This window comes from Ammodytes marinus, assembly GCF_949987685.1.
Source record: "Ammodytes marinus genome assembly, chromosome: 16".
Classification (NCBI taxonomy): domain Eukaryota; kingdom Metazoa; phylum Chordata; class Actinopteri; order Uranoscopiformes; family Ammodytidae; genus Ammodytes; species Ammodytes marinus.
In genome coordinates this window covers 16,707,436-16,721,956 of record NC_137220.1, presented here as the reverse complement: position 1 = coordinate 16,721,956, position 14,521 = coordinate 16,707,436, and the positions used below count along the sequence as shown (strand labels likewise).

Sequence of the window (14,521 nt, the reverse complement as noted above, 5' to 3'; positions counted from 1 at the left end):
ACTGCATTCCTGGTGGCTCGTGGCCCTGTTGCTAGGTTACCATCCATCCAAGTATCTTGCAAGCAACAGTGACATAGTTAGCTGGTCTCCGTCAGACCAAACACACACAAATTAGACACACACACACACACACACACACACACACACACACACACACACACACACACACACACACACACACACACACACACACACACACACACACACACACACACACACACACACACACACACACACACACACACACACACACACAGAAAAAAGGAGCAACTCTGAAAACTGTAATTATCGCTATTTAGATTTTGCCATTAAAGATTCAAGAAAACGGGCACACAACCAACACATCCAACACCACAGAAAGAAAGCCCAAACATGGACAGAGTCAGTGTTTAGTCTGCAAACACATATTTAGATATTAATGGGCCCTACTGCCAGGCATGCTCATAGGTTAAACACGTCATAAACTCACAGCAAAACACTGTACAAATCCCCCTCACATGTCGTAAACTATATATTTACTGCAAAACTAATATTTCATCAAGCCGTGACTGCTTATCCAAACCGACTTTAAGATTCAGCATTAGTATTCAGTCGGTGAAATTGTTGTCCACCGATAAATTGAGTGACCTTTTGTGCTGGGAAAATGACTGTATATCATGGCTCAAAACCCACAACATCAGCGCAGAAGAATCTCTGCCCTACAGTGAGCTATTAATCCAGGTGGGCCGCAGCACCTACGCACCGTGATTCACATTTTAGACATTTAGCTCAAATTGCCCTGAGTGCAACAGATCAGGTTCAACTCTGGGCCTGCGTTACAAACAACAAATACAAAGCAGTGCGAAGGTCCCGTAACAGTGATCATGTAGGAGACCAGCACTAGGAAAGTGAAGAATTTAAGAAAGGGGCGAGTATATGTATTACACCGCGGTTGAAATCTAGCTACACATTGGTGGTGCAACATAGCCTGGAAATCCAGATCCACATCTAGATACGATATAGGGGTCTGGCCAGGATCAATATACCTTCCCAACTGAAGGGGCGGCACCTACGCGTGCACTTCAAATACCACTCCACGCAATTGGGTAGCACTAAAACCGATCAGAGCAATGAACAAGGTGACGTATTAAGGCCCTTTCATTTAGCGAACAGCGGGGTTAACTGGTAAATTAAAGTCATGCGCAATTCAGTCTACAAAACAGAAAATTAGTTTTTCTTGCAAATGAAGGATTTGAGTGCCGTCTTACAAATCATTAAGTGTCGGGGCCAAAGCCGTTTAAAACAACGTATCCATCTTTGTTATTTGATATCACGGCTTCGATGGCGCATGCCCAGCACTGTCGTCATCCGGTTATGTCCCATACATAGGGCTCCGGCCTGCCCATATCAGATAGAACGTTTGATTGGCAAGTCAGAATTTTCCGAGTTAATGAGCTCCAATGGATCGTGTCCAGACTAACTGGCTGAGCAAATTTAAATTTGCCAGCGGCAGGTCTGGATTTCCAGGCTAGGTGCAACATTCTCCCCGGGGAAAGATTCCCAATGAGTTAGCGCCTATCAATGTGTTCCAACCTTGCAAGCATGTCAACAGCCAACAAGACATTGTTTTAATGAGCTGACATTTTGTATTACAGTGTTTGGAATACTGACTGTTCTTTAAAAACAACAGTTTTTCTAACCTGCCACCCCTCTGTCAGTGGTTTGGTTCATGGCATTGTATTGCGCATGGCACAGATAAATAGGCTTTGACTTATCATGATAGTGGCGTGGCTCTATGGATAGTGATGCCATTTAATTTAGGTTGCACCATTATAAGGTTCACATCTGTGTTCTATTTGTTTCTCATCAACTATTCCACAAATTTCCATGAAATGTGGAACAGACATTGGTGTCGTAAAGGGCTCTGGCAGAGTCAGAACCAGGGTCTGCTGCAACAAGGACTTGCAACGTGGTGGATAGTAAATATTATGTTTAAAGAAAACATTGTGAATATGGGAAATATTTACCTCCTATGTGTATATTATATAGTCACGTTAGCGTTTTTATTGTTAGCATTCAGCTAAAAACACTGCTGTGCATTACAGTCGAAAGTATGGATATCGGCTCCTACTAGTCTTGTTTTCAAATTTGATAGACAGTTACATGTGACATACAGTAGCTGCCTGTGACAATATCTTCCCTTTAAACAAGTAAAGTGATACTTCACATTACATACAGAGGCAGAGTCTATATTCAGTTATTAGGTGCTGGACTCCACACTATTTGTGTTTGTAGGCTGTGACGTGAAAACCAGCTTGACCCACATGGACTGTCTGCATGATCCGTTTCCCTTATGTCTCTAAGGTGTCACCGTGGCAACGGGTGTACTATTGCTGCAAATGTCAACAACGAGAACAACCAAGCCCTGAAGGAGATAGTCTGTCCATCTGTAACTGAAAGTGAGTACAAGCACACACACACACACACACAAACAAACAAACACACTCCCAGTCTTCAGGTATGCAAAAGTAGAACAGAGTGAAAAGGAGCTGGGCCTTGCTGAAAAGTAAAATTAGACTTTGTCACACACAAAGGCGTGCGCGCACACACACACACACACACACACACACACACACACACACACACACACACACACACACACACACACACACACACACACACACACCTGTGGAATAGCACACAAACACAACAGCTAGCCACCACTGCTTTGTGGTAAACTGAAACAGTGAGCAGCCCTGCATCACCCTCTCACACACTTTTCTGCGTAATGAACGAGGCAAACATGCAAAATGCACAAACTCTCACATTAGCCACACTCTACATGTTCACACATTGACAGATACACACACGTACATGACAGCTCTTTAGCACCCTCCACATTAAACTGAGAAAGGGAAGCAGTAATGGGAGGAAACACACTGGGTGTTACTGTAACATAACACCATTAAAGAAACAAATGACTAAAAACAAAGCCATGTTAGCAGCAGCCACTTTCCTTCATACATATTTGTGCATTATCTCATGGTCTACCGCAGGGGTTTTCAAAGTTTGAGAAAGTGAGCCCCCCCTCAGAGAACAAATTTCAGCGGAGCCCCCTCCCAAAAAAAGTATTTTAATTATTTCACAAATGTAAACATATTTTTTTTAGAACATTCTAAACATTTTTGTGCGTTTTTAAACACATTTTTTAATACATTTTAACATCTTTATCTAAGTATGTTTTTGTTAATTTTTTTTTTTAAATACATTTGAACATCTTAATCCAGTGTTTTAATCCTGCTTCCTTTGAGCGTGGACTGTGCAAATGTCAATGTCATTCACACACCCAGTGTTTTTTCACTAGTGCCTCCTATGTCCTGCTGGGGAAAATAATAGCCAGCAGAGAACCAGACCCTCCTAGGGGGGTCCGGGGATATGCCCCCCCGGGAGATTTTTTTTTTCGCCTTTTTAAAGTGAAATGCATGAATCTGGTGCACTTTGAGAGGAAAATTAAGAGGCTTAATATGAGGAATTTTGTGTGAACAAATAATTTGGAGACACTGGGTCGGACGAATTAGAAGCTATTGAAGAAAGACACATGGATTTTCCATAAAAATATTAATTTAAAATAAAAAAAAATGTATGCAGGGTCCTCTGGGTTGGGCTTGGTGCTTTTTTTCTTTAACGAGACCTATTTCTCTGTAATATAGTCAATGCATTTAAATGCAGTGAGAGGAACGAAGCAGCAGAACTCTTGTCCAGCTATGCAGTGATGTTAATATAAAAAACACAAACTAAATTTATTTTTATTTTATTTATTTTTTCACATATTCATCCGCGCCATAACCCCGCGCCCCCCCCCCCCCCCCCAACACAGTTTGAAAACCACTGGTCTACCGCATATTTGAATCCATTCATTAGTTTGATTTGTATGAACTTTCAATAACTTTTTCTCTCATTGGTTGCACTGCTTGTCTTAGCATTGAAGAGGAACTTGAAATCATAATTTCAAACTGTTGCAAGTCATGCATCACTAAAAAGCAACTACTGCAAACGGGTACCTCAGAAGAAAATGTTTATAAAAATGGATTTAAAAAAAACCTTCACAGTTTCATCTCCACTGTTAGTTGGAACACATTGTGAGTCTTCCCACCTAAACATATGATTGATACGATGCTGTGTACCATGAGTAGAATCAGTTAAGGTTGCAAGTTTGTAGTCTGAAAAAGGCAGGGGAATGTAGGAAAAATCAATAGACTATAATACTGCAATACTTTTGGCCCTATCGATAAGCCAACAGAGGCTCACTACCACAGCTGTTACACGCTTTACAGTGGCATGGCATGAGAGACTGCACAATGCTGTTATATAACATGAACTATTGAAAAGGGCTTGGTTCAATGAAAAGACAAGGACAATGCTTCACTGACGCTTATCAGGAGACAGACTAAAACAACTCACATACACTGTACAGCAACATAAAGCCGATACCATGACTTTTTTGAGGGAATATATGAGCATTTTCTGTTTGACAGACTTTTGTTGTAAGGGTGGAGTTGCCATTAAAACAACAGTCAGATCATGTGACAATAAAGACACTTGATTAGATAACACATCTTCCCTATTTCACACTTATAAAGTGTCTTTTCGACAAGCAAGCCTGATGAAACCGATGCTAAATGCAGCCGATGCAGTTTTTGTTGTGTGCAACAAAGACCTTCTTCATATTTGAAAAATATCAAATAATCTACAGCACAGACAAACTAAGGATATGTTTTCACTCAGGGTATGGCAGAAGGTTTTGTAATCAACCTGCATTATTTTGTAAAAGTTGGAGATGAAATTTGGACCACAAGACGACATGCAGTAACTGACCCGTACTGATTACTTGAGGGCAATTCACCATGACAATGATATGTACCAGTATCTGGTACTATGCACACTGTAAATGCCACTAGGAGAGAAAATGTAAATGCTTTTTCAAAAGGCTTTTGGTGTTTCAAATGGTAGATCTCTGATGCAATAATGTACAATTATTTAACACAAATAAGAGAAAGCTAATTATTATTGTTTTTAGAAAAACAGTATTTTCACTTTCAGCCTCAGCAGGCATTTCTGAGAAGAACCCCACATGGTTTCCCATCTGTATTGGCCCGATCAATGCGTTATGCTGCCTCAATGAGCACCTCTGTTGCTTTTAAACGTCCTCCCTTTACACCTACACACTCAGCCCTCCCTCTCCACTCCCCTATCCCTCTTTCTATCCATCCACCCATCCATCCTATTTGGTGGTTACTCTCGGTGGAACACTTGGGCTATTTATAAAGGCATCAAAGCCCACAGCTTCCAACACAGCCACTGGAGAGAAAGAGGGGGAGAGAGAGAGAAAGAGAAAGAGGTGGGGAGCTGATGGAGGAATGGTGGAAAGAGGGAAGAATGAGGATGAAGAAAGACGGAGAGACAAATATTGAGAAAGACAAAATAATGGAGGGTAAGAAGAGGAAATAACTGGGAGAGATAGGGAAAGAAAGTTGGAGACAAAGGGAGAGAGAACAGAGATGTATGACAAGGGGGAGAAGGTGAGCGGAAAACAGATGAAATATTTGAAAAGGAGAGGATGGTAGGTCAAAAGAAATCAGGCAAACACAGAGCACAAAAGAGGAGGAAAAACAAAATCCTGGATGTCAGTCAGATATGTTTGTTAGCCATTTCCTTTTGCTCCAGGAATATCAATGATACACCTCAACTCTAGCTTTGTGTGTGTGTGTGTGTGTGTGTCTGTGTGTTATTTTTCCGCGCTTAATGTGTTCTGTTTTTTGTGTGTGTGTGTGTGTGTGTGTGTGTGTGTGTGTGTGTGTGTGTGTACATGCCTCAGTACACACGCATGTATGTGTGTGTGTGTGTGTGTGTGTGTGTGTGTGTGTGTGTGTGTGTGTGTGTGTGTGTGTGTGTGGGAGGAGGGTTTTGGATCCGGAGAGACCTCCCGCCCACACAGGTTGAGAGTTTTCAGAAGCACCTGAGCGGCATTTTTTGGCACCGCCAACAGACACACAGATGTTAGCAAATGTTCGCTAACTCATTTGAACCTGAATAGGCTCTATGAGGAAAAAAACAGGAGAGCAGGAGAGTATCATGTGAATCCAGAGGAGCTGCGGGCACCGTGCCAAACATCAGCCGCTTACTGGTTTTGCCGGTGAAAGCGAGAGATAACCGATTAAACCCCGGAACACAAAAGAAGCCATCAGTCAAAGGGAGGCTTGAATAGAACTCTTTGAATAGTGCTTTTGAAAATCATACATTATCTTTTCCTTTTGAACAATGCTAATAGCTGTGGCAAACAACACCTTTACAAGCTTGTTTTAGGTGCAATTTACACTGCTTGCCCACACCATTTAATCTCCCTCCCTCTCTCTGTCTGTCTGTCTGTCTTTCTCTCTCTCTCTCTCTCTCTCATCTCTTTTCTACTTCTTCTTTCCCTGTCCATTACCTCCTCTGCCTCACAGACGTATCTCACCCGCCACCTCTCAGCTCGAGTGCCATTCCAGCATACCTGTCTCGTTAATTTGCACCCATCACTGCAGCATTTCATTTATTAATTTTTCAGAACATATGCAATTATCCCCTACCAGCGGGAACACACCCCCTAGAGAAGTCTCCTTTAAACAATGTACCATGATTTGTCTTGATTGCATCACCCGCACAAAGGAGCATGTTACAATATGCACAACAAGACCTCATATATACACTAGGGGTTCTATCTAGGATGCTGAACAAAATGGTGGCTTGAATAGATTATGGAGAGTGTGCATCTCTTCTGTTTCTGCCCTAATTTATCCTTCCTCAATCTCTCACTGCATCCATTCCTCCTATTTTCAAGCCTTGTTTTCTTCCCATTCTCTTGCTATACACTGTACCGCATTCTCCATACAGTAGGTTTTATGTTACATCAAGTTACAGTACAAGATAGAGAAAACAACACTTTATTATAGTTATTGCTCTCAGAGGACATGTGGCAGGTTTATCATGCTTCTGTGCCTTTCCAATACGAGCCACTTTCATTGGAAGTTTTGAGGAATTCCATGCAATCCTCTTCTCCTTCCTACGCCCTTCCCACTCATTTTATCCCCTTTTTGTCTCTCCATCTTCCCTGTAGGAATTCCACCCCCACTCTTTCTTACCAGCTTCCTTTACCTCCTCCCAATCTCTATACTCTCATTTCACCATCCTTCTTTCAATATTTTTTTCCCCTTCATTGGATTCTCCCTCGTTTGCCGTTTGCCATGGTTCTCGCTCTTCCTGCCACTAGACCCCCCCCCCTCCATCAGTCTCTCTCAAAGGGGATAATTTGTCCATTAAGTCCATGAGGAGACAGTGGAGGACACTCCACAGCCTGTAACATGCTGAAACCAAACTCGTTATTAACACACACACACACACACACACACACACACACACACACCAATCACGTGGAAGCATTAGAGCACACACACAATTCAGCATCAGCACAAACGGCCATTACGGAATTAAGTGCTCACCAGCTCATCAAATGGAACATGAAGCACACGCACACACACACGCACACACACACACACACACACGCGCACGCACACACACACACACACACACACACACACACAATTCTAAAGTATTCTCAAAACTCACACAATTCTAAGAAACATTAATGAAAGCGTCAATCATGCTTTAAGCCATATAGTCTTTCTAGTGTATGGAAATCTAAACAGCAGAATCTCACTGAGGCATTTCACTCATGCATTGGCTATGCTCTGACCAGCAATAGAGTTACACAATATGCAAAATACTTACACCACCATACAGACAGCTGAGCTTGTCTCTATTTGTATTCTTCATGTCCGAGGCGGAGAGGGAAACAATGTTTTGGACTGGATCGACGGGTTTGTCATTGTGAGTGCAACATTAACAGATAATGTTTTTCTGATCACTTAAAAACTAAAATCTCAATTTCTGGGGCTTCAGATGTGGCTGTGCATATCTGTAGTCTTGTTCTTCATAAATAAGTGGCTGTGGTCAGCTTTGAATTCATATAGTTATAGATACAGACAAGTAAGTTATGCTGCTTACGTTTCTGTAGATATTTTAATCCTTTTTTTTTCTAAAATAGAATGTTTAGCATGGTGTCTTAAAATATATTGATTGTTGAAAAATGTAAAGTTAAAATACTGCTACAATCAAACGTGGCAACATTTCCAGTTCAACCTTTATGTTAGTTTCGGCAGGAAATAAGTAAGTTATAAGCGCAAATGTCTGGACCACATCCTTAATAGGATTACACAACACTATTACCACAAGCTCCTTTTGACTGCCTGTGCCTGGTCTGAAAGCTGTTATAGGTTAATGTTAGGGGTTAGAAGTTCTCTGCCCAGTTCCCCCTTGCCTCCTGCTGCTACCTGCTAGACCTGTATCGTGTATGTGTAGTGCGTAAACTACTATTTTTGTGATTTCCTTTTTCTTTGGAAAGCAATATGTATTTACCTTGCTGTGTCAACAAAAAGCAGAGGCAAATCTAACTTCTCCTTTTCAGCCATGACAGGGCAGTACGTATAGCAAGAGGAACAAATATCACAATGTCTGATACTAATACTGAGGTTTTGTTGAACCTACACACATAACATTCGCTTTGAGAGTCAAGTTGTCAGACCGGCAAGAGCAATAACACAAAACAGGTATTCCAATAGAAAATATTCATGTTTGGACATGAACTTATTGGAAAGCACTTTGAGCTGCATTTCTTCTATGAAAGGTGCTATACAAATAAAGTTCATCATATTGGGATTGTATGAGAATAGCTAAGCTTCTATGTGATTACAGCGAAGGCCATTGGTTGGCATTATATATCACTTGCAGTGGAAGTGTAACAGATGCTAAAATATGCTTCCTTTGATGGATCTGAAACATTTGGAGCAATCAAATAAGCAATGACCACGTTGACAGGTGTTCAGTAAATTAAAGACAAAACGCAAAAGACAAACGGCCAGAGTCACAATTTAAAGAGACTTTAAGTGTCATTGGAATAACACACACAGGAGCCATGCAATGATTCAGGGAGCAAGCATACAAACAATCCAGTTAAGACCATTCAGCTCTCAAACATACAAGAGAGAGAGCAGCTGTTTTGCTGTATGCAAAGCCCGCCAGGTCTAATGGATGATTTGACCTTTCAGTGAACGACATGTAAACATGCAGGCCATATCAACTCTGTTTCTTTCCATTGTCTTTGGTTTATTTATACAATAATAAAAAAAAAGGAAAAACATTTTCTTGTTCTTTATGTGACTTTCAAAATAACAAAACCATGAACACCCAAGAGGCAAAGTCCATTCAAACACTGATCCCACCTCAAGTGTGTATGTGTATGTGTGTGCGTGTGTGTGTCCTTGAATAGGAATTCCCTTTCTCCCTGAGCTATAAGGAAGCGATACGCTGCCCCAGACAGACACATTGGTTGGAGTGCAACTCAGATAATACACACACACACACACACACACACACACACACACACACCTGTAGAGTAAGACAAAGACACACAGACGCAGCAGATAGCCACCACTGCTTCGTGATAAGCTGAAACAGTGAGTGTTCATGTTCACCTGATGGAAAAGGTATGTCTAAACTGTTGCTTAACGTCATACACACACACACACACTTGAATGTACGTTATATTGTTACTTTCTCCACCTACAATATATCTGAAATCTTACATGTGAAATCATTTCTCCACACGACTTCCTCTCCAGAGGCACTAAAGGTCCTTACTGTGAAGCGGAAGCTTTTCATAAAGGACACTATTGACCCATTACATAAACAGTGCATGGGCACTATGAGCTACCCACTGCTGCGTAAAACAGCACCTCTACCATTCTATAACATATAGATGGTTGGGTCTGAATATTTCACTGTTGCTAGGAGACATGAAATCCTTGAACACATCCAGTTGGCAGTTAATAGAAGTTGAAAAAAAATGACTTAAACCAAATTGATTAAAAAAACAACAGCACAAAGGCACAAAGCACCACACCATTTCTGTCAGCTGGCTATGCTAGCTAAAGTGGTTCCCTGTACAAAGCTGATGCTGAATCCCTCTCTACTGTATTGAGATGGTGGATATACAGTATGATTTGGAGGAAGAAAAAGATCAAACAGTCAAAGAAGATCAAGTCCTCCTCATCAATGTGGTGTGTCCAATGGCACCAAGTACTAAAGCGATGTTAGCTTCATCAGTCTCTTTTATGAACCAGATATCTCGCTTCACTTTATAGACACGGAAAGTCAACAGCCTTGCTGTCGATGAACCGTTCTGAAATTGGTCAGTCCAACTTCCAACTTCTTCTATATTAGGGATGCAGGCAGCAGTGTGTTAAGCTTTATAATGGGACATTTCTATGTCATTTCTTTCTTTAAGTAGTTATGAACACAGTTGGCCACAGTAGTAGCTACAATGAACTTTGGGTTTCTGTTGATTCAAGCGGCACTTTTTGATAAAAGAGGTAGTATTGTATGTCTGTCTTGTGTGACATTGTAAAATTAATAATGGAAATATGACGATGGTGAAGCAAAAACATTTTTAATTTAGTAATGTTCAGGAAACATGGCTGTTCTGGTCTGCCTGCCTTAAATTGTTCCCGGGATAAATCTGAACCGTGCATATGCATTAATAATAACTACATACATTTATATATATTATACATAAATACTGTATTTACTAAAACTGCACTTACACGTGGCACTTTGTAGTTTTGCTTATTTGAAGAAAATTTAAATGTGTGATTCTTGCTGTTCTGTGTATGTGTATGTGTGTGTGTGTGTGTGTGTGTGTGTGTGTGTGTGTGTGTGTGTGTGTGACTTTCATGCACCTACCTTGACACTGGAATCCCTGCTTGCCAAAACCCCTGTGGAGAGAAGACAAACAGAGAACAGGTTGAACGATGTACAGGCACAGACGCGCATACACTACACTTCTCTCTCTCTCTCTCTCTCTCTCTCTCTCTCTCTCTCTCTCTCTCTCTCTCTCTCTCTCTCTCTCTCTCTCTCTCTCTCTCTCTCTCTCTCTCTCTCTCTCTCTCTCTCTCTCTCTCTCTCTCTCTCTCTCTCTCTCTCTCTCTCTCTCTCTCTCTCTCTCTCTCTCTCTCTAGCATCCATACACACACACACACACACACACACACACACACACACACACACACACACACACACACACACACACACACACACACACACACACACACACACACACACACACACACACACACACACACACACACACACACACACACACACACACACACACACACACACACACACACACAACTTAAAAAGGGAATTCTGAAAGCGTCACTCTTTTTGCCTCAAGACATTTGTGCAAAGGGAAAAGTCAAATACTGTCTGCCGCCATTTGTGTGTGTGCCATACAGGTTGAGCACAACTTATATGTGCACACCGACTGTGGTTTGCAGGCAGTCAGGACATTTAGATTATTATTAGGCAGAGCTGACACTGTCACAGGCCCAAATGGTCAACCACACCTAGTCAATGGTGGAGAATGCTTTGATGCCTGGAGGTGAACACACTCGCACGCACCCACACGAACCCACACACGCCCACATACATACACACACACACAAATTCAGCCCTGCTCATTCTCATAGTGTGCAAATCACTATGTGCTTATTTAGATAGATAGATAGATAGATAGATAGATAGATAGATAGATAGATAGATAGATAGATAGATAGATAGATAGATAGATAGATAGATAGATAGATAGATAGATAGACTGTTTGATCATCTAAACAGGTCAAGCAATCACACAGGGAGCACAGTGTTCTTCTATTTAAGGGTATTTACAACCAGTGAGACCATCCCATTAGATTCAGGTCAAATCATTTAGCCATTCACAAATTAAAAAGCCCATCACAGGACTTAAATAATAGCCGTTTTGGGAATAGTGCACAGCGCCGCAGATAATAATAAACCGGGCAAATTAGGCCAACCTAGAGCCAGCAACTCATTTAATGACCCAAGTGCAGTCACTGTCTAGTAAACCCTGGTGGGCTGCTTATGGTGACATGTCTGCCACTCAGGTTATTTCTGCTGGATGTAATCCCCAATGCTTTTAGAGAATAATGTTTAATTTCTTTCTCTCTGCCTCTCAGTTCCTCTGCCAACTTCAGCATCACATGATGGTCTGCAGCTATGGTTAATATACGTCCAGCCCTTTATTCCCTTCTGCTCTATAGCCTACCTCACACTTATAGCATCAACAAGTACATGAATAAACTGAAATATTTTTTTTATTTTGAGAAAACTGCGAGCAAGCTGTACTCTAATAGCACCAAACACTGATCTACAACCTTGTTACTTTTTAACATCAATAGACCTCATTGTTCACACTCTAGACTTGTCTGCTTTAAATGGTCATTACATCGTAGGCTACATTGTATTAAACTTGAAACTTGTATGATAACAAAATGATTGAAATAACTAAAAAAGGCTATATTCATCTTTTTTAAAACTTCCTCCGTGCACCCTGTTCCCGCTCCTCACCAGATGAAGTCGGTGCAGTGGCTGCAGAAGGTGGGCTGCTTGAAGAAGCGCGCGATGAATTTGTGGTCCTTCACCTCATGCACGTTCTTCTGGCGGAGGGCTCCCTGGCGAGCGAAGCCCCGCATGGGCTTGTCCTCCCCGTCGCTGTTGGCCGCCGCCGAGTCTGCCATTCTCCCGACTATCTGAGCGACTCTTTGTTTTTTGTTTTTTGTAGGCTACTTTAAACCCAACGACAAGTTGTTGGTGCCTCAGCGCGTCTCTAGGGGTTTGCAAAAAAAGAAAAGTCGCCTCGTGCTTCTGTTCCGGTTAGAAAAGAGTTCGGAATCGTCGTGTCTGCGACTCAATTGATGGTTAGCTTTCGGTAGTTTGTTATTTGTGTCCTTCGGTTAGAATAGACGGGGCTGCCGCTGCGCTGCTCTCTCTCTCTCACACTATCTGTGTGTGCTTCCTCCTTTTCTTCTGAGCGCACAGAGAGACGCTGACTACCAGTGAGAGAGAGAGAGAGTGAGAGAGAGAGTGAGAGAGAGAGAGAGAGAGAGAGAGAGAGAGACAGACAGAGGAGCTTTAACCTCCTTACTTTTCCTTGACATTTGAGGTGAGTGTTATTTTGAAAGTCTCAAGTGTAAAAACGAATTTATCTATCTGTGCTCTGACTCTTTCTACTAAAAAGAGCTTTTCAATTTGTTCTTTTAATGTGCTGACTTAAAATATATAGGCATACTTGAATTATGCCTTCCAATCATTCACAACACTGCATTTGACTATTACTGTAGGTTAAATAGGTCTAGGCCTATATAAACATAATTTCTACTGTGAAATAGGCATAGGGAGCTCTTTACCTTATCTATTTCCTGTGTCATGCTGAAGATAATGCTAACATCAGATAAACCTTTTTTTCAGGTGAATTTAGTCAATGTTGCCTTAGGATCAACCAGTCTAGAGACTTGGTTGATGCAAATGCAGGCAGGCAAAGTAATCTACTAGAAAATAAAGTGGGAGATTTTAGTGGATTAAATAACCAGACAGTTTTTGGATAATCCTGAAAATTAAAATAAAAAAAAACAGACCAATCAACTCACATCATCACATTGCATTTCAACATAGTCTCAAAATGAATGCAGGTTAGTTTTTTTGAGAATTCACAATTCTCTTCTGGAGTTAGCTTACATGAGGTGCTGCAGTTTGAGCTAGATAAAGTGGTTATCTTCTTTTATCTTTGCAGCCTTTTTAGTATGACATTCCTTCTTTGTTCTTCAATAGACAGATTTTTCTTTCTGAGCCAGAGTGGAGACACATTACCACAAATAGGCAAGTCCATACTGAAATTATCTAGGGTAAATGCCTTATTGATTTGTCAAACTCAGACTGCTAAAGCCTTGCTTATAGCTGAACAGAAACGGTGTATTTCTCCTATGTCATACTTCATCTTTTTAGAAAGGAATTTCTTTGGAGCCAGATTGGACAAGAGTAACCATTACAAAAACCAATGACCCTTTACAATGCACTATGGTATGTCAGTACTTTTCTTAAAAAAAAGTGTAAATCAACCCTTTAAAAATTATTTCTAGGAGACCGGGTTGCACAGTGGTGCTAAAATCTTATACAGTACTGTCATGCAGTCCTGCCTTTTGATTTATAGAATCGTCCACTATGGTCTAATTCACCCAGAGGTATGAAAGCAATTGATATTATCAGTATAGTAAAATCGCCCCCAAAAACGCTTCAGTGAACATCAAGTCACAGTGCTGTATACTTTGAATTGACCGTTCAGATCTGTCTGACATGGCCAGCAGTGATCCTGTGGAAGGCCATCAGCTTCATGGAGAACAGAAGAAGACCTGGGAACCCTCAGAGAGAAACACACCCTGTAAAGCGCTTTGAGTGCCTAGAAAAGCGCTATATAAATCCAATCCATTATAATTATATTATTTTACCTAAACATGGCTGGAGCATCTGTCCATCG

General features: G+C 41.2%; 1 protein-coding gene across 1 annotated transcript in view; it reads right to left on the bottom strand.

Moving 5' to 3' along the window:
- Nucleotides 1–12,970, bottom strand: part of LOC307263544 (protein kinase C beta type-like) — an 82,519-nt gene extending 69,549 nt beyond the window's left edge. Inside the window, exons 1-2 of the mRNA XM_080044709.1 lie at nucleotides 12,559–12,970; nucleotides 10,873–10,904 (exon numbers count right to left, since the gene is read on the bottom strand). Coding sequence (XP_079900835.1) covers nucleotides 10,873–10,904; nucleotides 12,559–12,728 — 202 coding nt within the window. The 5' untranslated portion in view covers nucleotides 12,729–12,970. The remainder of the gene's footprint in view (nucleotides 1–10,872; nucleotides 10,905–12,558) is intronic.
- Nucleotides 12,971–14,521: the final 1,551 nt, after the last annotated feature.